At 34.6% G+C, this 26,228-nt stretch overlaps 1 protein-coding gene across 2 annotated transcripts in view; it reads left to right on the top strand.

Moving 5' to 3' along the window:
- The first annotated feature begins 684 nt into the window (after window positions 1-684).
- The window catches only part of UGGT2 (UDP-glucose glycoprotein glucosyltransferase 2), a 206,053-nt gene continuing 180,509 nt past the window's right edge, over window positions 685-26,228 (top strand). For both annotated transcript variants that reach the window (XM_074191915.1, XM_074191916.1), the window contains exons 1-2: window positions 685-946; window positions 13,606-13,688. In XM_074191915.1, the coding sequence (XP_074048016.1) occupies window positions 774-946; window positions 13,606-13,688 (256 nt within the window). In that variant the 5' untranslated portion in view covers window positions 685-773. The remainder of the gene's footprint in view (window positions 947-13,605; window positions 13,689-26,228) is intronic.

The raw sequence follows: 26,228 nt of genomic DNA, 5'->3' as shown, positions 1-26,228 counted from the left end.
AATGATGGAGAAAATATTAATACAGTTTAAATTTAGAAGCATGTTTTGTGTGCATTTTTTCCTCCTGGAGAAATGCTTGCTAAATATTTGTGAGTATATACCAGTCTGGATTAAGATGATCTCTGAGGTCTCTTCTAGTTTGAAATTCTGGGGTCTCTTTTAAAGCAGATCCTGAAACATTATCAAGTAAGGAGTATTTTTATGTGCAAGAAACCTGTAAGCAACCTGGATGTTAAAAAAAAAGGTGAAAACAGTAGAAAACAATCTAAGAAGGAAGGCAATGTGTGTGTGTACAAATATATGTGTATGTATGCATATGTGTTTAAAACAACTTGTTTCATATGTGCATATATGTGGGATCAAATGTGTGTATGGGTGTACATATATATATGTATATAGATAGATGTGTGTAGATGTAGTTCAAAAAATGGAAATAGTTATCATTGGCATTAAGTAAGACCCTGCTTCATTTGAAGTTCTTAAATTCTTTCTCCAAATGGAAAGGAACCGATGCCCCGGCGTTGGAGATTCTCTCCAACCCAACCTGACCCCGAAACACAAATCTACGCCTGCGCCACCTTCTCCTCGCCTCAACCAAACTCTGGATAACGGACTCCTTCCATCCCATGCTACCTCTCCCCTCCCCCAACCGGAAACGGGCGGTCGCGAGGGGCGGGGCGTCGCGAGGGCGGTAGTTTTGGGCTTCAGTAGGGACTCCCCGAGCTCTGCTTTCCTCTCGCCTTCACTTGGCTCCATCCCTTCCTTTCCCCGCTATGGAGGTGGCGGCTGCCTACGTGGTGCGGCTGCTCCTCGGCTGGGTGTCCCTGTCTCTCCCGCTGCTCGAGGCTCGGGAGCCCTCCGTTTCCGCCTCCTCCTCCTCCTCCAAGGCGGTGACCGTCAGTTTGTCTGCGAAATGGCCCGCGACCCCGCTGCTGCTGGAGGCGAGGTGGGTGCGGGAGCGGCGTGTAGGCCCCAGAGAGGCCAAGGGGCGGCGCGGGGCGGGCTCCCGGCAGTCTGGGGCGTGGGCGGTCTCGTTTGGGGGCTCCGGGCCCGGATGGCGGCTCCAGCCTACGTGTACTCTCCTTTTTTTCCCCCCTGGTTCTACAGATGGGATAGGGATTTGAGAAATAACCTTTGGGTTGATACCATAAAGTAACTCCCCCACCCACCCACCCATTTTATGATGGACCTTCCTGGTCTTCCTTCCCCTGTGGCTATTTGAAGGGGTTCTCATCCCCTTCTAGGATCATCCTCTGCTACCTTTTAACTCCAAAGCCACTATATTGTTGCCGATCCCTAAGCCCTTCTAAGATCATCCTCTGCTACTTTGTAACTCCAAAGTTTCTACTTTGTGCCAGTCCTTATCCCCTTCTAGGATCATCCTCTGCTACTTTCTAACACCAAATCTGCTACTTTGTTGCCGATCCCTAAATCCTAATAAACTCATCCTCTGCTACTTTGTAACTACAAAGTTACTACTTTCTTGCCAGTCCTTATCCCCTTTTTGGTCCTCTGCTATTTCCTAACTCTCAAGCTGCTACTTTGTTGCGGGTCTCTACCTCCTTCGGAGATCATCCTCTGCTACTTTGTAACTTTTTTCTAAACAAAGCTAATACTTTGTTGCTGTGAAGGGTCACTGTTGAGTCTTCACTCTTCCTGCTATACTTAATCAACTTTGCGGCTTTAGCATTTTGGGATGTTAGTGATGAATACAAGTCTTGGGATTTCCTTGATTTAAGGAAGCTGCTGAGAAACGTCCCCAAAAAGCAGGTCACTCAGTTAAGCATTAATTCATTGATTAAACCTCAACTCTGTGCCAAGGTGTTGGTGAAATAAATAGAATTCCAGGAAAAATCAATCTCTAATAACCAGTTGCTGACATCCTAATGGAGGAGAAATAGTGGACTTATAGGGTGTTAAAAATTTTTTTTAATGCAGTTCTATTCTTTGAAAATTTTAAACTTATCCAAGCTATTAAAATGTAACATTGCACTAAAAGATTCAGATACTCTGTATGAGTACATACAGAATAAAATCACTTCAAAATATTTAAATCTAACTTTTTATAAAAAATAACTACAAAGTAGATAGAATACAAGTTGGTTTGAAAGGGAAGGGCTTAAATGAAGGGGCAGTCAGGAAAGACTTCCCTTTAAGATGGCTTTGAAGGAAGACAGGAAGGAGTAAACTCCAATTCTGGGAAACTACCAGTGCAAATGACTAGAGACAGGAGACAGTGTGATCTGTGAAGAACTGGGAGAAGGCCATTTTGATAGGATCACAGAGTATAGGAGGGGATTACTACAATAACAATAACTAGCTTTAGGTTTTCCAAAGGTTTTTATAAATATTATATCATTTGATCCTCAAAACAAGCTTGGCAAATAGAGGTGTACACATGCATACATACATACACATTCATGCATATGTGTATATATATAATTTACATATATACACACAAATATATAATATCCCCATTTTACAGATGAAGAAACTGAGGCAGAGATTAAATGACTTTCTCAGGGTCACACAGCAGTAAAGTGTGAGTCAAGAATTGAACTACCTGCCTCTGAGTCTAGCCCTCTATCCACTTCATAACCTGGTTCCCTTGTATAATTAGGCTGGAATGATAGGTAAAGGAAAGGTTGTACAGGATCCGAAAAGCTAAACAGTTGTTTGTTTTTTAATACTAGAAGCAGTAGGAAGCTACTTGAAGTTATTGAACAGGGAAGTAAAATTAACAGGCCTGCCCTTAAGAAATGACTGTTGCTAGGGTGGAGGATTGATTGAAAAGAAGAAAGATGAAGCAGGGAGACCAATTAGAAGGACCACAGTAATTTAGATGAGAAGTGATGTTGAAAGGGATTCTATGGAGATTTTTTAAATGTCAAGAATTGGTAATTGATTGGATTATTTGGCGTGAGAGGAAATGAGGAGTTGAGATATGTACCTAAGTCCCTAAATGGTTTCTTCCACAGAGATGAATTTGAGGGTAGGGAAATAATGAGTTCTGTTTTGTATACAAATTTGAAATATTGCTTGTACATCCAGTGTAAAATGTCCCAGTTGCTAATTGTGTTGTAAAACTGAGGTTCAGGAATAAGACTGGGGTTACTTATGTAGATCCAATTCATCTTCAGATAATAATAAGTCTATGGAAATATATATATATATATATATATATATCGAGAGAGAGAGAGAGAGAGAGAGAGAGAGAGAGAGAGAGAGAGAGAGAGAGAGAAGGGGTGTAGGATAGAACCTTGGGAAGCACTTAGAGCTCAATTAGGAACTATGCCCAAGGGCTAAAAATTTATGATTAGACAAAGTTCACAGCTTCACCAATAGTACACCTATCTTTCACATTCCCTCAGTATTTGTTTTCCTTCTTTTGTCATGTTAGCCAATCTGATGGGTATGATGTGGCAGCTCAAGTAATTTTAATTTGTATTTATCTAATTATTAGTGATTTAAAACATTTTTCATGTGACCTGATAGCTTTGATTTCTTCTGAAAGCCACCCATTCATATCTCTTGACCATTTGTCAACTGGGGAGTGCCTCTTATTTTTATAAATTTGGCTAAGTTCCCTATCTATTTGAGAAATGAGATCTTTATTAGAGTAAAAGTTTTTCCAGTTTCCTGCTTTCCTTCTAATTTTGACTGTATTAGTTTTATTTATGCAAAATATTTTTAATTTTATGTAGTCAAAATTGTTGGTTTTACTTTTTTTCCCATTAAAGATTTTATTTATTTTGAGTTTTACAATTTTCCCCCTAATCTTACTTCTCTCCCCCACCCCCCACAGAAGGCAATTTGTCAGTCTTTCCAGTGTTCCCATGTTACACATTGATCCAAATTGAGTGTGATGAGAGAGAAATCATATCCTTAAGGAAGAAACATAAAGTATAAGAGATAACAAGATATCAGATAATAAGATATCAGGTTTTTTCCTAAATTAAAGGAAATAGTCCTTGGACTTTGTTCAAACTCCACAGTTCTTTCTCTGGATACAGATGGTATTCTCTATCACAGCCCCAAATTGTCCCTGATTGTTGCACTGATGGAATGAACAAGTCCATCAAGGTTGATCATCACCCCCCCCCCCATGTTGCTGTTAGGGTTTACAGTGTTTTTCTGGTTCTGCTCATCTCACTCAGCACCAGTTCATGCAAATCCCTCCTCCAGGCTTCCCTGAATTCCCATCCTTCCTCATTTCTAATAGAACAATAGTGTTCCATGACATACATATGCCACAGTTTGCTAAGCCATTCCCCAATTGAAGGACATTTACTTGATTTCCAATTCTTTGCCACTACAAACAGGGCTACTATGAATATTTTTGTATGAGTGATGTTTTTACCCTTTTTCATCATCTCTTCAGGGTATAGACCCAGTAGTGGTATTGCTGGATCAAAGGGTTTGCACATTTTTGTTGCCCTGTGGGCATAGTTCCCAATTTCTCTTCAGAAAGGTTGGATGAGATCACAGCTCCACCAGCAATGTAATAATGTCTCAGATTTCCCACAACCCTTCCAACAATGATCATTATCCTTTCTGGTCATATTGGCCAGTCTGAGAGGTATGAGGTGGTACCTCAGAGAAGCTTTAATTTGCATTCCTCTAATAAGTAATGATTTAGAGCAATTTTTCATATGACTATGTATTGCTTTGATCTCATCTGTAAATGACCATTTGTCAATTGGGGAATGGCTTTTTTAAAAAAAATATGACTCAGTTCTCTGTATATTTTAGAAATAAGTCCTTTGTCAGAAAAATTAGTTGTAAAGATTGTTTCCCAGTTTGCTACATTTCTTTTGATCTTGGTTACAGTGGTTTTGTCTTTGCAAAAGCTTTTTAATTTAATTGATTTTACTTCTAATGATCCTCTTTATCTCTTATTTGGTCATGAATATATTATCGATAGATCTGGCAAGTAATTGTTTTCTATTCTCCCTTAATTTGATTATGATCATACCCTTTCTCTCTAAATAATTTTGAGTTTATCTTGATATATGATGTGATAATGTTTCTCTGTGCCTAATTGCCAAATTGTTTTCCAGTCTTCCTTGTTTTTGCAAAAATAATGAGTTCTTGCTACAATGACTTAGATCATTTTGTTTATGAAATACTGGGTTACTGTGGTTATTTACTTACATATTTACCTAATTCATTATCCATTACTGAATTGGCTTGATGATTATCACTTTGATGGATGGGGACAGAATCTAAGGCACTTATAGAGAGATTGGCCTTGTCAAAGAAAAAGATGATGTAATTGTCAAAAGGAGAAGAGGAGGAAAGAATGAGACATAATGCCAATGGTTTGGGGTTGAAGAAAGGGAGAAAAGGTAGCATATGTTGTTGAATGAATGCAATCAGTAAAGTAGGAGCTGCACTCCTCAGCTAAATGATCGAGAAAGATTGAAGTATGGTTGGCAGGAGAGAGAGGAGAAGGTTTTGAAAAGGTTTTGTGGAAAGTGAGGTAGGGAATTCATTAGGATAGAATAAAAGTATTGTCTTACTGCTGTGAAGGCCTACTTGAAATTGGATAATATGAATTTATAATGTATTTAGCATAGTTGTGTAACTACATCCAGCTCCATTCAAAAGAAAGTAAATAAAAACAGAGGAGTAGGATTATGGGAGTATATCAGGGCTTAGATTTGGCAAGGGATGCTAGGACAAAAGGGCAAGGAATTTGAGCAGAGAACAGTGTGGAGTTTAGTTGTCTAACTCTAGGGTCTAATTGGAAAGTGAGGAGAGTGAATCGCAACAGGGTTAATGACCAGAGGAGGTTGGGAGTGATAGAAGGATTGAAAGTGTTGAGAGAAGAATGGGTTTAAGAGAGTTGAGACAGAAGGAAAAATGAACTGACAGGAAATTATAGTCAGAAGAATATTATCAGAATTTATAATTAGAGAATTGGAAGACTTGTGAGTAATGTATGTATTTAAAAAGGCTGAAGAATTGGGATATTAAGGAAGATAAGTAAAGCATTGGAGAAGAAAGGGTGAGCAAGGTGCTGATAAAAGAATAGTCAATAGTTACCAAACATTTGTTAAACATCTACTATATGGCAGACTGTGCTGAGTGTTGGGGATACCAAAAAAAAACCAGTCCTTGCCCTGAAGGAGCTTATTGGGGGGGGAGTAAAAAAACATGAGGGGAGAAGGGGGAAGGTATCCACAGTGGAGGAAAAGTAAAGACATCAAAGAAATCCAACATGAGTACAGCTAGAAAAAAATAAAGAAATACAGAATGGTGGCAAGGATAAAAAAGCTGCTATAATCTGTCTTGGAGTAGAACATTTTTATGCTTGAATGTTTGAGTGTCAATGATAAAGAGAGAATCTAGAAATGTTTTGAAGCACAAGAAGTATTACTGTGTCCCCTGTAGGACCAATGAATTGGGAGGAGAAGGAAGAAAGGGTTTGGGTAAATGTACTGCTATTGTTGGGATAAAGGGCCAGGGATTTAATGTTCTGGTTTGGGTGGTGGTGATATGCAGGAAGAGGGCAGGAAGCAGGTCACAGTGATGAATACCAGATGTAAGAGGGATGTATGAATGAAAGAGGGCTAGGAAAAAGAGGAATTAGTTACTGCAATTTTAGTCTTAAATATTTCTCTAGAGTCATGAAAAAATTAAATGTCTTATCCTAAGAACCAGAGCCAGTATGTGTCAGCAACAGGACAATTGAACATGTCTTCCTGGCCCTGAGTGAACTCTATCCATTATAACATGTTGCATCTCTTTAGAAAGCTAAGGACCCAAATTTCATTGGGGATGAGGGAATTTTAGTTTCAGAAGCAGAGGGAAGAAAATAAAGGAGTCATGTATAACTGAAGTAAGCTGGAAAAAATAATAAAAGAAATTTGTGTCTTGAAATGGTTGCTAACATTATAGCCCACATGCTCTTGCTTTCTTCTCTTTTCCTTTCAGTTACTTGGATATTAGTACAAAAATAACTGCATCTTGAAATATAATTTACTAAGTGTGTGCAAAACTGCATGACTAAATTCAGAGTTCATCACATTATGATATAAACATTTATGAATGTCCTGGAAATGACATCAGTCCATGAGTCTTTCCATTGAAATATCTCAATTTGAACTGTATCAGCTCTTTTTACTCTGCTTCATTTCATCCCAAGTGCAGTTTATCTTCCCAGTAAGTTTGGAATCAGACTAAGTTCATTCCCGAATTCATTTCTGAGGAGCTGTACTTCTGATCTGAATTCTTTCTTTTAATCCAAGACTTATTTAATTTCAAACTAATTTCTGTCCCTGTCTCAGCACATACCTAAACTAATCACTAAGATTCATTTTTTTCAATCTCTAAAGACTGAAAGGCCCTAAGATAGAAGGGTCAGTTGTTACAGGAAAATGGGGAAGAGGCTGTAGTATAAGAGCAAGAAAAAAGAAAGGAGGAAAACTGACAGTGGTCTCAAGGTTGAAGTCATGATCAGGTTGAGTAGGGCTTTATCACAGGGTTCTCATTTCTTTAAGAGGGGATACTACCAGTTGCAGTATGGAGACCACTGTTCTTATGTCTTATTTCTTAGTTGCAGAATTCAATGACTTTTCCTCAGGCCTTGACCTCTCTACACTTGATCACCCTCCTCTCCTTAATACTCTCTGTCTTTTATGTTTTCAGGTTCTCTTCCTACTCATCTAATCATTCCTTCTCTCTCCTTTACCATAATCTCATCATGCCCTCTAACCACAGGTGTCCCCCAGTGTTGAATCCTAAACCCTCTTCTTCCTCTATATTACTTCATTTGATGATCTCGTCAGCTTCTATGGATTTAATAACACCCCAATGTTGATTTTTAGCATTAATTACCATCTCAATGATGATTTTCAAAACTACTTATCCTGTTCCAACCACTCTGCTAATCTCCAATCTCACTTCTCAAAATTCCACATCCAATGGAAATCTCATTATTTTACACACACACACACACACACACACACACACACACACACACACACACACACACACACACACACTTCATTCTCTTACCAACATCTGCCATTTTTACCTTCACAATATCTTTCAAATGTGCCCCTTCTCTCCCCTATACTTTCATCACAATTACCTTGTGCTATTGAGGAGGAGATATATAATATGGGAAAATCACTTTGGCAACTGTGTGGAAGATGGGTGGAGAGGGGAAGAGATTTGAATAAGGGAGATCAATAAGATGGCCCTTTAGAAGTTTTTTCTGAGTTCTCAAGCTAAAATCTAGTGATCTTAGTGAAACTGAAATTACTTTAAACATTTTTGGCACTCTTGGAATTAGTGATCAATAGCCATTCATTGAGACTGCAAAGAGACATTTCTTATATAACTGATGAACTAGCTCTGGAGTCTCTATAAGTTTCTCAAAGTGGCCGGGTGGAGATTAAGTGAGGGCTAGCACCATAATAGATATATAGGATGAATAAATGAAATATATGTATATGAACTATGAAACATGTGCCTGATTTTTCAAGTTTTCTTATTTTTGCCTATATTTTGCCTCCTTAACTTAGCCCAGTATTACAGGGTTCCTTCCACTTTGTACTAAAAAAAATCCATATCCTTTAAGTAGCCAAGTGTGCAGTTTGTTTCCAGTGAATTCAAACAATAGTATTTATCCCGATTTTTGTTCTCTTGATGACCATCCCTAACAGAGATGCCCAAATGTTCAGTGACTAAAAGTAAATTATTGAGCATATTCATGGTTTTTCTCAGTTTCTTAAAGTCACCAAGAACAGAGTTGAAATGAAAGCAAATGTATGTCTATAAATGGTCTTTTCTGAAAATTAATAAGCATAATAAAAACAACCTGATTTAAATGTCTTACAATTTGTTCTTTCCCATAATTTATAAAACCCTTTTTTTGTGATTTGATGTCTTTGATCCCTTTTTAATTCAGTTAATAAAAGTTACTTTATATTGTGTGCTTTAAGACCCTATAACTCATGTGGATCACTGACATTCCTTTCTTTCCTTTTTTCTTCCTTTTTTCTTTTGAACAGTATCTTCAACATTTTAAAGACTTTCTAAATGGAAACAAGAATTTTTTAAATGATCTGATTTTTGAAAAGCAATGACTTTCTTTAGCTCTCAAAAATCTACATCTATAGCTACTATTTTAACTCTCTCTCTCACTTGTCAACTTTTTGAAATGTGTTTCTCATTCCACCACTCCACTGAAACTGATCTTCCTAAGTTTATCAGCAAAGCTGGTCTTTTCTTTGTCCTCATTTTGATAGATTTTAACCACCTCTGCCCCTCCTTCCCAGTATTCTCCTCCTACCTCTTCTCTGGCTCTCTTACCTATCTGATTGCTTATCAGTCATTGATGGTTCTATGTCTAACCTAAGTATTCCTATCTCTCAAGGCTTCCCTCCTAGTTTTATTCTTTCAATCCTACTATCACAACCAAAGAGGTTATCCTGATCTCTTTCCTCTTTCTCTACCCTTACAACCATCCAGTTTTTAGGTCTATTCAATTCTACCTTCATAACATATTTTGCATCTGTTGTATTCTCTCCACCTCTGTGGCTACTATTTTAGTTTAGTTTCTCATTATCTTTCCACAGGATTATTGTAATATCTTCCTAATTAGTCTTCCTGCTTCCATTCTTTATCATCTAATCCAGCCCTTAAAAAATTATCAAAACAATCTTCTTAAAATGCTTATCTGCTTACTATTGCCTCTATATCAAAATACAACTCTTCAGCATGGCATTTAAAGCCTATCACCATTTGGTTCCAGCTGTTTTCACCTTGGTCTTTTATTATACCCCTTTACATTTTCTAGGTTCCAGAAAAATGCCCTACTTAGTGTTCTCAAGACCTAGAATTCCATCTTTTTTGCCTTTCCCTTTGTATAAGCTATTTCCCAGCCTTGGAATTCAAATTCTCCTCTATATCCTTCATGATTCAACTGAACTGCACCTCAGATAGGAATTCTTTACATGTCATTTTCCTGCCCCCCCTTCATTACCTAGGAAGAAGATTTAGTTTATTCATCTTCTCCCATAGTATCTTCTTTTTAGGTTTTGTTGTTGTTGTTTTTTTGCAAAGCAAATGGGATTAAGTGGCTTGGTCAAGGCCACACAGCTAGGTAATTATTAAGTGTCTGAGACTGGATTTGAACCCTGGTACTCCTGACTTCAAATCCAGTGCTTTATCCACTGTGCCACCTAGCTGCCCCTTCTCCCATAGTATCTTACACTTAATAAATCTTGTTGAAATGATTGGATTCACACTATTTTTTCATGATGGCATTTAAAATTGAGTAATTTCATTCTTTATCTAATTAATACTACTGAATAAAAAGCTAAAAGAAATTTTACATGTACCTTTTGGTCTGGTAATTCATATTGATGCCCTAGGTAAGCATCACCATTTGTTTCCTTCCACTTTGCAAAACATGAAATCTATTTAGCTTTAAGCATTTTTTCTCTTTGTTTTTTACCCTAAATTGGAAATTCTTATTTTGTGTGTGTGTATCATGGACACAAATTTGATCAATTAGCTGGTAAATTTTCTTAAGCAACCTACTATGGCACCTAGATGGGGCAGTGGATTGGGCACCAGACCTTGAGACAAGAAGACCTGAGTTCAGATTTGTATTTAGCTGTGTGGGCCCCCGGCAAGTCACTTAATCCAGTTTTCCTCTGTTTCTTTGCTTGTATAACAAACTGAAGGAAATGACAAACCACTCCATGACCAGATAAGTTCATAAAGAATTGAACATGACTGAAATAAATGAATAATTTCAGGAACTATGCTAAATGCTGGGAAGATACAAAGAAAGGTAAAGGTCCCAACTCTCCAAGAAGCTCATAATCTAATAAGGGGAGAGATAGTGTGTAAACAACTGTGAACAAACAAGTACATATATATATATATATATATATATATATATATATATATATTTATATTGCATTTATGAGAAACAGAGAAAAAAACATCAGAACTAAGGGAAATAAAGATTTCCTCAAGAAGTTGAGGTGTTTTTTTTTTTTCTGAGACTTGAAAGAAACCAGGATAGCCAGTAGCTGGAGGTTCTTGTTTGAGAAAAAGCAAAGAGGTCACTGTCACTAGATTGAAGAATATAGGTTTGTTTAAAAGAGATAAGAAAAAAGGAGGCAGATTAGGAAGGTTTTTTTAGTGCTAAACCGAAGATTTTATATTTGATCCCAGAGAGACATGATCAGATTTATTTTTTGGAAACACTGAATAGAAGATGGACAGTAGTAGGGAAGATCTTGTAACAGGCAGACCAACCTACAAACTATTGCAATAATTTAGGCATGAGATGATAAGGACCCACTCTAGGGCAATAGTAATGTCTGGTGCAACCTATGTACTACTTCTTATAATAGTTTTAAATATATATGATTATAAAAAATTTAGTTATATTGAAATAAAAGATGTAATCTTTCCCCCAAAATTTCAAAGACCCATTGTATTTTTATCAATGGATTTCAGGTTAAGAATGCTTGTTCTACAAGAAACTGGGAAAAATTTTACAGCAAGTTTCTCTGATAAAGACCTCATTCCTTTAATATGTAGAGAATAGAATCAAATTTGTAAGAAAACGTGTCATTCTTCAATTAATAGTTAAAAGACTTGAACAAAATCAATTTTCAAACAAAGTAATCAAAGCTATCTATAAGCCTATTAAAAATGCTCTAAATCATTATTGATTAGAGAAATGCAAATTAAATCAACTCTCTAAATTAGTTACCTCACTAATTATAAATTCCAGAGAATTTATGGTCTCTGGATTAAGTTGAGATTCTTATAAGTTGTCAGGCTCTGCCCTAAATGGTAAAGGATACTGAACCTCACACCAATGAGATTGTTTAATATGACAGAAAATGAAAATGACAAAAGTTGAAGAAAGTGTGGAAAAAATAAAACGCTAATGTACTGTTGATGAAGTTGTGAAATGCTCCAACCATTCTACAGAGTAATTTGTAACTATGCTCAAGTAACTATAAACTGTGCATACTCTTTGACCCAGCAATATAATACTACTAGATCTATATCTCAAAGAGATCAAAGAAAAAGGAAAAGGTTGTATATGTTCCAAAATACTTATAGCAGTTCCTTTAATTGTGGCAAGGAATTAGAAATTGAGGAGATATCCAACAATTGCAGAATGACTGAACAAGTTGTGGTATATGATTGTGATGGATTATAATATTGTCCCATAGGAAGTGATGAGCAGGATGGTTTCAGAAAAAAAAACTTGGGAAGACCTATTTGAACTTCTGGAATGAAGTGAGCAGAGCCAGCAAGCCTTGTATACAGTAAATTCAATATTAGGATGATTAACTGTGAATGACTTCATTTTTCTGAGAAATACAATAATATCAGACAATTTCAAAATGATAATGATGATGATGTTTGTCCTTCATTCTTTTCTTTTTTGTTGTTTTTTTTTGTTTTTATTACAAGGCAATGGGGTAAAGTGACTTGCCCAGGGTTACACAGCTAGGTAATTATTAAGTGTTTGAGGTCAGATTTGAACTCAGATCCTCCTGACTCCAGGGCTGGTGCTTTATCCACTATGCCACCTAGCTGCCCCCTTGTCCTTCATTCTTTTTTTTTCCGTTTTTTTGGGGGGATTTTTTTTTGCAAGGCAGTGGGGTTAAGTGGCTTGCCCAAGGCCACATGGCTAAGTAATTATTAAGTGTCTGTGGCTGGCTTTGAACTCAGGTACTCCTGACTCCAAGGCCAGTGCTCTACCCACTGCACCACCTAGCCACCCCCTTGTCCTTCATTCTTTTTTTTTTAGGTTTTTGCAAGGCAAATGGGGGTTAAGTGGCTTGCCCAAGGCCACACAGCTAGGTAATTATTAAGTGTCTGAGACCAGATTTGAACCCAGGTACTCCTGACTCCAGGGCCGGTGCTTTATCCATTGTGCCACCTAGCCGCCCCCTGTCCTTCATTCTTGAAGAAGACCATGACATCAGGGAGGTGATGCCTTGACAAGCACAAAAATTGGATTTGAATGAGGGTGAGTGGCTTCTGTGCTAAGTCATATGCCTCATTTATTCCTCTAGAGCCATATGGGTCCAGTAGCCAGATAGGAATCAGGATGTTTGGAGATGGCCCTGGATACAAGCTAATCGTGGTAAAGTGACTTGCTCAAGGTTATACAGCTCTTAAATGTCATGTCTGTAGTTGGATTTGGACTCAGGTCCTCCTGACTCCAGAGCAGGTGCTCTAGCTATTGCAACACCTAGCTTTCCCCCTTCTAGAGAAAGAACTGATGGAGTTTGAATGCAGATCAAAGCATACTTTTTATATTTTTTTGGTTTTGCCTGTGTTCTCTTTTGCAATATATATAATATGGCAATATGTTTTGTGCAACTGCACCTGTATAATCAATTTCAGAATGCTTACTTTCTTACAGATGGGAGAGAGATGGAGGGAATTTTGAAATTAGAAAGAAGAATGTTAAAAAGGTTTTACATCTAATAAAGAAAAAAATAAAATCATTCTTCGAAAAAGGAATCCTTACTCTAAGTTAAAAGTATTTTAATAAATAATTATTAAATATACCTATTGAAAAATACTTTATTTTTTCTATAGTGAATTTATGGCAGAAGAAAGTAATGAGAAGTTTTGGCAGTTTCTGGAAACTATACGAGAATTAACAATTTACAAGCAAGGAGGTAAGAATGTTTATGTTAATCTATAAGATGTAGAAATTGTGAATGCTTGTAATGATTAAAGTAAAATATAGCCTACTGCTTATAAGATTATATAAATTAGAGTGAAATTTTAAGGATGATTTTATTCTGAAAAGGTTTTTTACATAATTATATCTGAGGTCTTAATAACTATAGTAATAGCTATAGAGAGCTGTCAGATAAACATTTTGCAAACCTTAATACTCTATATTAATGTTGTTTAAATACTTTATTTTAAGATATGCCATGCAATAATACTACTGCATTAACAATAATCTATAAAACTGTCAAATGTTAAATTATTTTACTTTGAAAAAAATATTTCTTTTTATGTTGGCTTGTATTGTACTTTTATTTCCTGAAAAACTCTACTCTTTAAACACATTCTTATATCAGTCTGATGAGTTAGGAAATCAGTTTGTATATTTTTAGTGAAGGAGAGAATAATCTCATGGACAGAGCCTTGAACAAATCTGCTAACTCTATTTTTTCTGTAAAGTGGGATGATTTTTGCTTCTGTCTGAATGGAGTATTAATGGAGGAATTGTATGTGTTATTATCTTGTCAATAAAGAACTGACTTCAGAGTCTGGAAGACTTAAATTCAAGTTCTTCTTCTATTGACTTTGTGACCCTGAATTAGTCACATTTGGAGGTCCAGGCAACTCTCTTAATTATAAATTTCAGAGAATTTATGGGTTCTGGATTATTTGAGATATCTTGCAAGTTGAAAGGTTATGTCCTAAATAGTAAGGAATACTAAGAAATACAAACTATAGAATTCCTTCTCTCATAGAGCTCAGAAAAGTTAAGTAAAATTGAGCCAGGTGATTTGGACCAATAGAAATCTTAGAAATAATATAATAGTCTTCTCATTTTACACATAAGGATGTGGGTTCATAGAGATTTACTCAGGGTAAGGCCACACAGGGCAAAAGAACCAAACTCCTTTGTTATTTTTACATTATGGTTAAGGATATAATAGGTAAAAGAAAAAATATAAGTCAAAATCAATTAAAGAAGTTTAGGATAGGGTAACAGAAGAGAATGCTAAAAAGTATTTAACCTTTCAAGGATATAAAGGTTTGTTAATTAGACAATGATGTTCAATTTTTCTTTGTCTCTACAAAGATTATAAGAAGGATAAGGATACAAATTACATTGATGTGTTCACTCAGTTACAAGGAAAATTAGTTTAATTATAAAGGTAATTTAAATGCTGTATAACTTTTATCCTTATTTTTAAATGGAGTATGACCTTAAGCTTACTTAATTGAAAAACCTACTTCTAAAGTTATATGATTCCTTGAAATTAGTCTTTAAAAGGAAAATAAATGTAGTTAGTAATGACTATTTTAGTAAAGGTGTTTAAAGAGAATCAGATAAAACAATATGGTCTTTTCTCTAATATATTCATGAATGGGTTTAACCATTTAATATCTTCTTAAATTTAAATTCTGCATTTATAAGTGTCAACTGTATGCAGAGTACTTGTGCCTAGGAAACCTTGGGTGATAACACATGCTCCCTGCTATGATAAAACTTGAAACCTTTTAAAAATATTTTCCTTATTATAAATAGAAAAAATGTGGCTTTTTAAATTTTATTTTAGTATATTCTTGCTGTTCCAATACAGAGGGAGATAGGATGTGATTTGTTATATCTATATGTCAAATTAAAATGATATTTCAATTCTATTCCTGAATTGGAAATTCACTTCTACTCTATCTTCTAATTTATCACCCTGTTCTTCTCCATACATTTCAAAGTCTTCCAAATTTATCATCTTTTGGATATATCCCTAGCATAGTCTTATAAGTCTCAAGTACTGACCGCTTTGATTAGCATGTCTCAAATCTCAATGCAACCTCCCTAACAGTATATTATTGTAGAGCCCAGTGTTGTTTAGTATATTTGCATGGGTACCCAAGTGCTTTACCTCATTATGTATGTATTAGGACTGAATATAAAAGAAATCGGATTGTAAGTAATTAATAATAATTCACATTTATATAAAGTTTTAAAATGCCTTGTTCTTGCCAACATTGTGAGGTGTATCATGTTGGGGAGGGGGAGAAAAAGAGGCATGGATGAACCCCTATTTTCTCCAGCATTTTAGTTTTAAACTTGGCCTGGCTGGTAAGACTTATGGTTTACTTAAATGCAGAAAATAAAATTCATGTGTTTACAAAGCAATCAATTATATTGAAATATAATTATCAGCTTTTAAAAACAAGTTCATGAATACCAAGTTAAAAACTTTCTGACAATGATGTTTATCTTTCATTCTTGAAGAAGACCATGGCATCAGGGAGGTGATACCATGACAAGCAAGTGAATTGGATTTGAAAATGGGCTGATATAAGTAATCTCTTTTTCTAAGTAATCCATGGTTACCTGGGATGGCTAGAGATGTCCCTAGAGGTGAGACAATTACTGTCAAGTAACTTGCCCAAGGTCACACAGCTAGTTAAAGTTAAAGGTCAAGTGTATGAGGTCAGATTTAAACTCATGACCTTCTGACTCCAGGGCTAATACTCTGTCAACTGTACCACCTAATTACCCTCAGTGTTACATGGATCATTAACAGGTTAGTGTGATTTACCTATACTCACCTGCTAGTTTGCCTCAGAGACAGTGATTGACTTCTAATTCTAAGTTTCTCCCTTGACTTACTAAATTTAGTGAACATACCATTGCTATAACATTAAATCTAGACTGTATTTTTAAACTATAAGGACACAAAATAAGGTTCTCAACAAACCGATTTTACTGAACCTGTTTTACAAATTATTTATGTGATAGTGAAATAATTCTTAGAATGTCTTGCTTCATTTTAGTTATTTTTAAGATGTCTTTGGTTTTTATGGTTATTTGTCCAAACATTATGAATAGTAATATTTTATATTCTAAATTCAGAGACTAATTTTCTGCTGTCATATTTTTAATGCTATGGAAGTTATTGTCATCATTTTGAGTTTTAAAGATCCTGTTCCTTTTCTAGACTAAATGGCATTTTTTCCTCATCTGTCAAAGTGTTATTGATGTGTTGATGCCTTAAGACTCAGTGGTATGCTATTACTTAACCTATATAGCTTTGGGAGATGGGTTAGAAGCCTCATAACACCTGTCTTGTCAGTGGAAAATGACAGTAACAGAACAGACAAGCACACCTATAGTCATTTGTGCTCAGGGCACAACTTTGATTGATCAACACTAAAGTATTGAAATGCCAAATTGAAATAGTCATCCTTATATCACTAAGATACCATGTCTCAAGGTGAATGCCTGAAGAAACATTCCCTCTCTCCCCAAGTCCAGTGAAAAGTTTTATGTGGAAACCTGAAACTGGCATGAAGATTAACAACAATCCAGAGTCAAAGGCTCATATTAGTATGCACAGATTGAGATCAACATCTTCCTCAGAATTTTTCTAAATTAATATCTGAGGGGCAGTTAGGTGGTGCAGTGGAATAGAGTACTGGCCCTGGAGTCAGGAGGATCAGAGTTCAAATGTGACCTCAGACTTAATAATTACCTAGCTGTCATTTTGGACAAGTTATTTAACCCCATTGTCTTACAAAAAAATAAACCCCAATAAATTAATAAAATAGCTCCATCAACTTCTGAAAATCTTTCTCCTTGGTACCCATAATATTTTTATTTCTGTGGGAGTTTATAAGTATTACTATTTGATTTAATTAGCTTTGGTGATTAATTATATCTGGGTGCTGAGAACATTCCATGAAAATAGGATCTTCATTCTCTGATTTTGAGAGTTGTGGATGCATTTAATGCATATATGTGTGTGTGTGTGTGTATATATATATGTATATATGTATATGTATATAAACATATATGCATTTAATTCATATATATGTGTATATGTATAGATATACATGTACAACTATATATGAGCATGTATGTATATAAGACATACAAATGTACAAAAATAAATTAAAATACATCATTCTAAATATATATGTTTAATTCAATTCTCTAGATAGCTTAGGGGAAAGCTCTTCACTTCAAAAATGTATTAGAAGTATGTGTCCATATGTATGTATGTATGTATGTAAATGTATCTCATTCTATTTACTGACATTCTTAGCTTGTGGTTATTCTTAGACAATATAGATGTTATGATAGCTAAGAGAAAGGACACATTCATAAATATCAGAACTGCTGAGTAGAAAATTCCTCTTCACTTGGATTCAATCTAATTTACACTTGGTTTAGTGTAAGTCATCATTCAGGCTTAGGAAAAATATGGAAAGAAAGTTTTGCAAAGGGAAATACAAAAGAATGTTGTGAACATCAAGCCCTGGAAAAAAGTAGAGTGGGCAATTGCAAAGGGAGAATCCAAATATTATTTGCATTTTAATTTACTTTTTATACAGTCCCAATTATAATAGACTTCAAATTAATAGAAACAGGCATATTTTAACTATTAAATTTCAGTCATTTGATTGGAAGTTAAACAGTGTATATAAATAAAAATTCAGAAAAGACATGCAGTTGTATTTGTTAATATTGTATTGAAGTTTAAGAGGGGAAAAAAGAACTAAACATACCTCAGACATAATTTGAAGAAATTCATTCAAAAGACCCTATCTTGTGCAAAATATCATTCTGGGTATGTTACAAGGAGGGAAGATATTAAAAAAATTATCTCAATAAACAAAAATCTTAGAGTACAGAAAGATAAAGTAGGTGCATAAATTATTTAAGTACATGAATGAAGTAAAAAGGACCATAAGATTGTATAGGAGAAATAATTTCCAGCTGGGACAATCAGGGATGATCTCATAGAGAAGGCATAAATTGATTAATAGCTCACCAAAGGAACAAATTTTAAAATCACATAAAATATATTTTTCTGGTAAAAATTTAAAAGGACAAACTTTTATCGTATTTGATAGTTCTTTCAAACACACTTTAGAGAAAGTATTAATGCCTATTAAGGAAGAATCATATTAACAAGGTAGCCTTGAAATAACAAAAGCTGACATATATATTATGCTTTAGCATTTTCAAAGCATCTTCCATACAGTATTTTATTTTCTTTGATCCTCACAACAACTCTGAGAGGATAATTCCCTGAAGCATGATAATACTTACTTTTTAGATGAGGACAGAATCTCTGAGAGGTCAAATTATTTTCTTTATTCACCTCATAAAAGTTTAAATATCAAAGGCGATGTTTGAATCCAGAACTTCTTTATTGAAAGACCAACCTTCTATGTGGTAGCCAAATTACCTGCAGACCCTTGAAGATTAATAGATTTTGTCTATCTTTAAAGCACTTCTAAGTGCTACAAAATGGACAAACATCTGTTCCTTTTCTGATTAGAGTTGCCAGAATGTAATTATGAGTTGATTGTGTCTTTAATTTGTAAATGCTCCCCAAGAAAGTACCTGATTCTTATAAATCAGAGTAGAAATAATAGGATCTATTTGAGCAAAAGGAATAAAGTGAGGCTTCTTAGACTGTGTAATGATCTTCTAAAAGATGCAATAGATGCTTCATTTCTTGAATGATTTTAAATTAGAATGAATAAAGCAGTTAAGATTATGCTTGAAGAAACAATCCTGTTAATAGTAATGGGATGGTCACAATAACCTTAAAGGCATTTCAAAGGGTAAAGACCTTTGGTTCTCCCTCAGTGGTCAGAATAGAATAAAAAAGAATGTTCCCCTACCCCAGTTTGAAGGGATTATCTGGATTGATATTAATTGATATTAATGTGGAATCAGAATAGTTAGATGAAACTTTGCTTTAATCAAGTTGAAGTTTCAGGTTTGTTCCAAATGATTTTCCATGGCCACAAACTAGTTCCAATTATGACTAGTGTCTTTATGTACATAAGGATCATATAAAAAAATCTCATTAATGGTATATATTAATCAGTTTTTGAGTGATTTGGGTAAATCATTACTGGCAAGTCACTTCAAAAAGACAACTTTCTACTTATTCAGTGTAATGTGTGTTGTTGTCCTATAACCATAGAATCTCAGAGTGGGAAGAGACCTCAAAAATCCATCTAGTTTAATTCCTACATATTTTTTTAAACTTGAATTCAGGTTTTCCAACTCCAAGTCTAACACTCTTAATACTATCAATACTTGATAAGCTGTGTTAGGAACCTTAGTATTCTACAGAGTAATGGTAATACTTTCTTAAGAAGTTATGAGTAGTATATGATTTCTCTCTCATTACATTCAGTTTGGATCAATGTATACCATGGAAACAGTGTAAAGACTGACAAATTGCCTTCTGTGGGGGGTGGGGGGGTGGGGGGAGGGAAGTAAGATTAGGAGGAAAATTATAAAATTCAAAATAAATAAAATCTTAAAAAAAGAAGTTAGTACTTATAATATTCTTTTCAAAAATATTCAATACAAAATTTCTTGTCAAAATACCTCTTATGGCAATTTTGAGGGGTTACAAGTGACTTAATTATCTCTTTTGACCCACATTCCCCCAATTCACTGAAATCCCCCAGGAAATTTCATACCGCCAAATAATTTGAATAAACATGAGACCTATTATATATTTCGGGCTTCGAAATATTCTGGGGAAAATTACTTTGGGATAGGTGCCTTGAACCAAAGATAGTGCTGCCAATCAGCAAAGCATCTTAAGGTACTCCTTTCTCTCTAAGTTTACAAAGAGTTTATGATTAATTAGGAGATATGGGTCCTAATCCCAATTATTAGTTTCTTACTCACTGTGCAGCATTGTTACTCACTTCATTTTTCTGGGCTTCTATTCCTTATTGTCAAAATTAGCCACTGTACCAACCTAATAGGGTAACTAGGAGGATCACACAAGGTGCCTTGAACATAGTAAGTAGTTAATAAATTTTTATTGATTGACTGGCTGGCTTAAAATAAATTGATAAAATCCTGAGTAATGTAAAGATTTAATGAAAAGGAAGTAAGAGTAAGCATTGAAAAAACTAAATTAATATTACATTACATTCGATTTGTTGGCAACAATATTCCAATTGACAAAAGTAAAGTTACTAATGCTTATCTTACTTTTGTTTCTCTAACTGATAATATTTGTGACACAGTCTCTGCCCCTACTTTGTGACTCTGGTATGTATAGAGGAGGAAATTTCTGTTCTGATGAGTAGTTCAGATGATGCCTAAAATCCTTTCCAACTCTGAGAATTTATTAAGAGTACATCAAATGGAGCTAACTTGTAAGAAAGACTTCTTGGGGTAAAGTACCTGAGTTCAAATTTGACCTCAGACACTTAATAATTACCTAGCTGTGTGGCCTTGGGCAAGCCACTTAACCTCATTTGCCTTGCAAAAACTTAAAAAAAAAAGAAAGACTTTTTCTCTGAATAAAGATGAAAGAATGTTAGGCTAGGTAAATAACTTCAAAATAAAACTTTTTCCAATCAATCAGGGGATTAGGTATAGTAAAGATGAGCAATTAAGGTCTCGGAGAAGAAAAACTCTTGAAGTAATAATCCATTTTTTTTAAGAAATATGGGAGTGTGCCAGGTTTATGTTTAAGAGTTGAATAAAAAATTGCAACTAGTAAAATTGAAACTAACATAAATTCCATATTAGGCCAGGACTACATGATGACACCTTTTTCATATTTTAAAATGTATTTTTAATATACATTTAAAATTTTTAACATGCATTTTTGAAATTTTTTAAGATTTTGAATTCCAAATTCTCTTCTTTTCCTCACCTCTCTCCTCTACTGAGAGGACAAGCAGTATGACATTGATTATACTTGTGAAGTCATGCAAAACATATTTACATATTAGCTGTATTTCAAAAGAGAAAACAAGCAAAAAAAGGACTGTATATTATAACTATTATAACCATGCATCTGGGCAACTAAGTGGTACAGTGAATAGAACACTGGTCTTAGAGTCAGGAGGATGAGAGTTCAAATCTAGACTCAAGATACTTGTCACTTACTAGCTATGTGACCTTGGCAAGTTAACCCTGATTGCCTTGCATCCAGTTTCATCTCCAGTCATCCTGATTGATATCTGGCCCTTAGACCCAGATGGCTCTGGAAGAGAAAGGCTGGTGACTTAGCACAGCCCTCCTCACTCAAATCCAATTCATGTGCTTGTCATGGCATCACCCCCCTGATGGTCATGGTCTTCTTCAAGAATGAAGGACAAAAAACATCAATCATACACAATTTTTCTAGCCATTCCTCAATTGATGAACATCCCTTCAATTTCCTTTTCTTTGCCTCCACAAAAAAGAGCTGCTCTAAGTATTTTTTTGCAAATAGATCATTTCCACTTTTCTTTGATCTCTTTGTGATACAAATCTAGTACTGGTATTGCTTGGATCAAAACTTAAGTGCAGTTTTAAAGCCTTTAGGCATAGTTCTAAATTGTTATCCAGAATGTTTGGACTAGTTCACATCTCCAACAGTGAATTGTTTCCCAGTTTTTTACATCCAGCTTTTGTCATTTTCCTTTTCTGCCATGTTGGCCAATCTGATGAATATAAGGATTTAATTTGCATTTCTCTAATTAGTAATGATTTTGAGATACTGTTAGCTTTGATATTTTCTTCTGTTCAGTTCCTTTGACCATTTATCAATTGGGGAATGAATCTTATTTTTAAAAATTTGACTCAGTTTAGCAAGGAATTTTGCTGTAATAAAGTCCCCATTTTGACTTTGGGAATTGGAGCAAAGGAAGTAACAGATGACAGGTATCAGGAGGGATGATCTTAGCTTTAGAGGTAATTGTAGTCATTCAAAAGATGAGGAAAGAGGTGGCTAGGTGGTACAGTGGATAGAGCACCAGCCCTGGAGTCAGGAGTACCTGAGTTCACATCCAGCCTTGGACACTTAATAATTACCTAGCTATGTGGCCTTGGGCAAGCTACTTAACCCCATTTGCCTTGCAAAAAAGCCTGAAACATTTTTTTTAAAAGATGAGGAAATCTGATAGTAGGAGTAGCCTTGAAGTAGCTGACTTTAGGTTGTAAGGAAAAAAAGAGTTCAGAACAGTCAGAAGTGGTTGTCCCCATATATAATTATTAGTAGTGTTGTTCTATAGCTGAGAAAGTGTTGAAATTTCCAGATCTTCCAATGATTAGTAAACCTTTTCCTGGTGCTTAATAATAACAATAAATTTGATTTGGATGAATTATAGAAAGAGCTCAGAAATGTATGAGTTGACAAAAAATGGAAGAGGAGTTTGTTTCACTTCAATCAAATTTAAGAAGTCATCCAATATATATGTTGTATATACATGCATACACAGACAATTGCATATTTATTTTTGATATCTCTAAATGCAGATATTTTATAGTAGTTATAAATTACTTCTTTTAATCATCAGTTCGGTTTACTGCTGCTTCAGTTGAAATAGACAACAAAGTATAAGGAATCATCAAAAGGTATTTGAAATAAAATCAAAGATTTTCTATTAATGCTTAGTGAATGAATCATTAAAGGTGTGAACATTTGTCAAAAGCTTTTAAAAAGCTTAAATAAAGTACAAATTCAGATAACTCATCAATATCTGTGTTTATTTGCTACTGAAAAATTTTAGCATTGTTTAAAAATTATAGATTATTAAGGTTTCCCTACTGAGATATAGTAAATCTATTTTGAATTTTAAAGTTTTAGTCAGCTTCTTCAACATCCTTATCAAAAGACAAATACTCACACCTTTAATAGATTGAAGAGTTTAAAAAAAATCCACTGAGTTACTTTGAGGCTAAGAAAATATATTGTTATAGATGTTAGTACCTTCTAGGCCTGCTGGTCAATTTCATAAATATGAGATTCTTCAAAACTTTGGATACTGAATAGAAAGCTGTAAGTGAATGTTAATCTTTTCTTTATGCCTTTTGCATGCTTAAGAGGTGAGAGAATGGCTGAAATAGAGTTATAAATTAAATTAGACACTCAGACTGTGAATAAACTTTGGCATCCTTTGTTCTCTGTACATGCTTATGACTATGGGTGTAGGGAGAATATCTTAGTCTAATGAAAGTCAGAAGAATTAAGCCCTTTATCCATAAAAACTGACTAAAAGTTAGCTATGGAATAAATTGGATTTTCTTTCCCCTTTCCTTTCTGTCTCTACAACCAAGATAATATAGACTTTTATATAATGAACTTTACTCATGGATTTTTTTCCTTTGCTTGTCCTAATATGTACTGATTTGGCATAGATTCATTCCTAAAAAGATAAATACTTGATGCGCCATATAGAAATTTAAAATGTTAAGAGAACTTATCAGTTCTTTTTTTAAACATCCTACAAACTCAAGATCATTAATTCAAATAATGTCACTTTGTGGGAGCTAAGTCAAATTGGAGCAACATCTCACCTTTTTCTTCTTAATTGTTGCTGGGAAGGTAGATAGTACAAGTAGTATTGCCCTAATTTGCAGATGAGAAAATGGCCTCAGGGAAGTTAAATAACATTTAGCAGGATGATGAAGGTCCTCAAGAATATACCTTATGAAGACTATTTGAGAGAATCTTGAATGCTTAGTCTAGAACTTTTTAGAATGGCAGATACCTGGGTAAACAACAATGGTATACCTTGAAAGGCATCATTTCCACAAATAAAGTAGTGTCTCTATAGTTTGCCCTGATCAGACTATATTTGGAGACTTCTTCAGTTTTATATGCTTTATTCTAGCATTGATAAACTGCTGTGTATCTAGATGTAATCTGCATGGTCAAAGACCGGAAGGTCTATATCATGTGAAACAGGATAAGAGAATTGGGGAAATGTTACATTTCATTTGGCTATTTGAAAAAAAATCATATTTTAGACTTGTTTTGTTGACCACAAAAGGCAGGATGATAAGCAAAGAAAAAATTGCAAAAAAATAAATTTAGATTTGATATCAGGAAAATCTTTCTAATGATTAGAATACTGTAGAAGTGGGTTGATCTGCTTCATAAGAGATGGATTTCCTCTTACTTGAAGTCTTGAAACAGAAGCTGAGTGACCACTAATAGAGATTCCTTTTGGATATGGGTTGTAGCTCAAGTACTTAAATATTGTGATTCTGTTAAGATTATGTGAAAGTAAAACAACACCAGTCTGACCTATTTAGACTTGACCTATTTTATTATTGAAAACAAAAAAAATGGAATTTAAATGAAAGAGAAAATAAATGTTTTTTGCAATAATTTCTTATGAATCCTGACATAAGTCAATTTTCATAATGAGAAAACCAAAAGATCATAAAAAGTCCCTCAGCCAATATGTGACTAATTTGCCAATGAAAAAAAGTGAAAAATAGCTTAATTAGTTTTGTCCAGAATTAAACTAAAAGAGGAGCATGGGATAAATTACTTTGGGAAATTTCAGAGCTCTTTTAATAGCTACAATATTTTCTTAGAAACAAAAATGAATCACTCTTTTAGTATCAATATCCTTCCACTATTGTCTGGCTATAATGGAAAGAATACACTCTTCAAAGAATTAAAAATAAATGTGACCGAGAGGGAAATGGAGATGTGTATGATGGGTATAAGCAGGCTGCAATATATAACAATTAAGGAAATACTAAGCAAAATCTGTATATTAAAAAAAATTGGCAGCTAGGTGTCTCAATGAAAAGAACACTGGACTTGCAGTCGGGATGGTCTGAATTTTACTAACTTTATTACTTTTGGTAAGTCATTTATTAGCTGGATGATTCAGTTTGCTCATCTATAAAGAGGGGATATTGATATAGCACATAATATTCCAGGATGTTTGTGAAATTCAAATAAGGTAAGATTTTTAAAATTCTTTGCCAACTTTATTTTTTTTTATTTTTTTAAGGTTTTTGCAAGGCAAATGGGGTTAAGTGACTTGCCCAAGGCCACACAGCTAGGTAATTATTAAGTATCTGAGGCTGGATTTGAACTCAAGTACTCCTGCCTCCAGGGCCAGTGCTCTATCCACTGTGCCATCTAGCTGCCCCTACCAACTTTAAAGCATTATATAAAGGCTAACTATTATTACAATGCCATTAAAAATCAAGGAAAGCTTCTTTCAGTAAACTTCCTGTGGCAAATTTATGGGAAGACATGAAAAAGAATTACTCAGGATAGGCAGGCAAGAGTTGTGATTTGTGCCACTGAAGGAAACTTGTCCATACTGACAAGTTCATCTTGGAGTTATTTCAGTATTGTTTCAGCTACATGTCTTTCTCTTCTCTGAATTCTAATAATATTGTGTCTATCTTCACAATTTAGATCAGGAATTGCCTTCCTTTTTGGTCCCATTACCTCTTGACTTTTAGCAAACATTCATTATGAAAGATAATAAATTCTAGAGTTTACCATGCACATGCACTTGAGAAATAAAACAAAACAAAACATTAATTTTTAATAAAAATTTTAATATGTAAGTTTAGTTCCAGAACTTTCTGTCATAGCATGTAAAACTCTGTTTTACATATTGCTTCCCTCAAGTAAAAAGTGAACTTTATGATTTTTCTGTTCTTTCCAATCCACAAATTTTTTACTAGAATTTTTTTATTAGGATAAACTAGTTAA

The sequence above is a fragment of the Macrotis lagotis genome, chromosome 6 (genome assembly GCF_037893015.1).
Source record: "Macrotis lagotis isolate mMagLag1 chromosome 6, bilby.v1.9.chrom.fasta, whole genome shotgun sequence".
In the NCBI taxonomy this organism is placed as follows: domain Eukaryota; kingdom Metazoa; phylum Chordata; class Mammalia; order Peramelemorphia; family Peramelidae; genus Macrotis; species Macrotis lagotis.
This window is presented reverse-complemented; position numbering and strand designations above follow the sequence as displayed.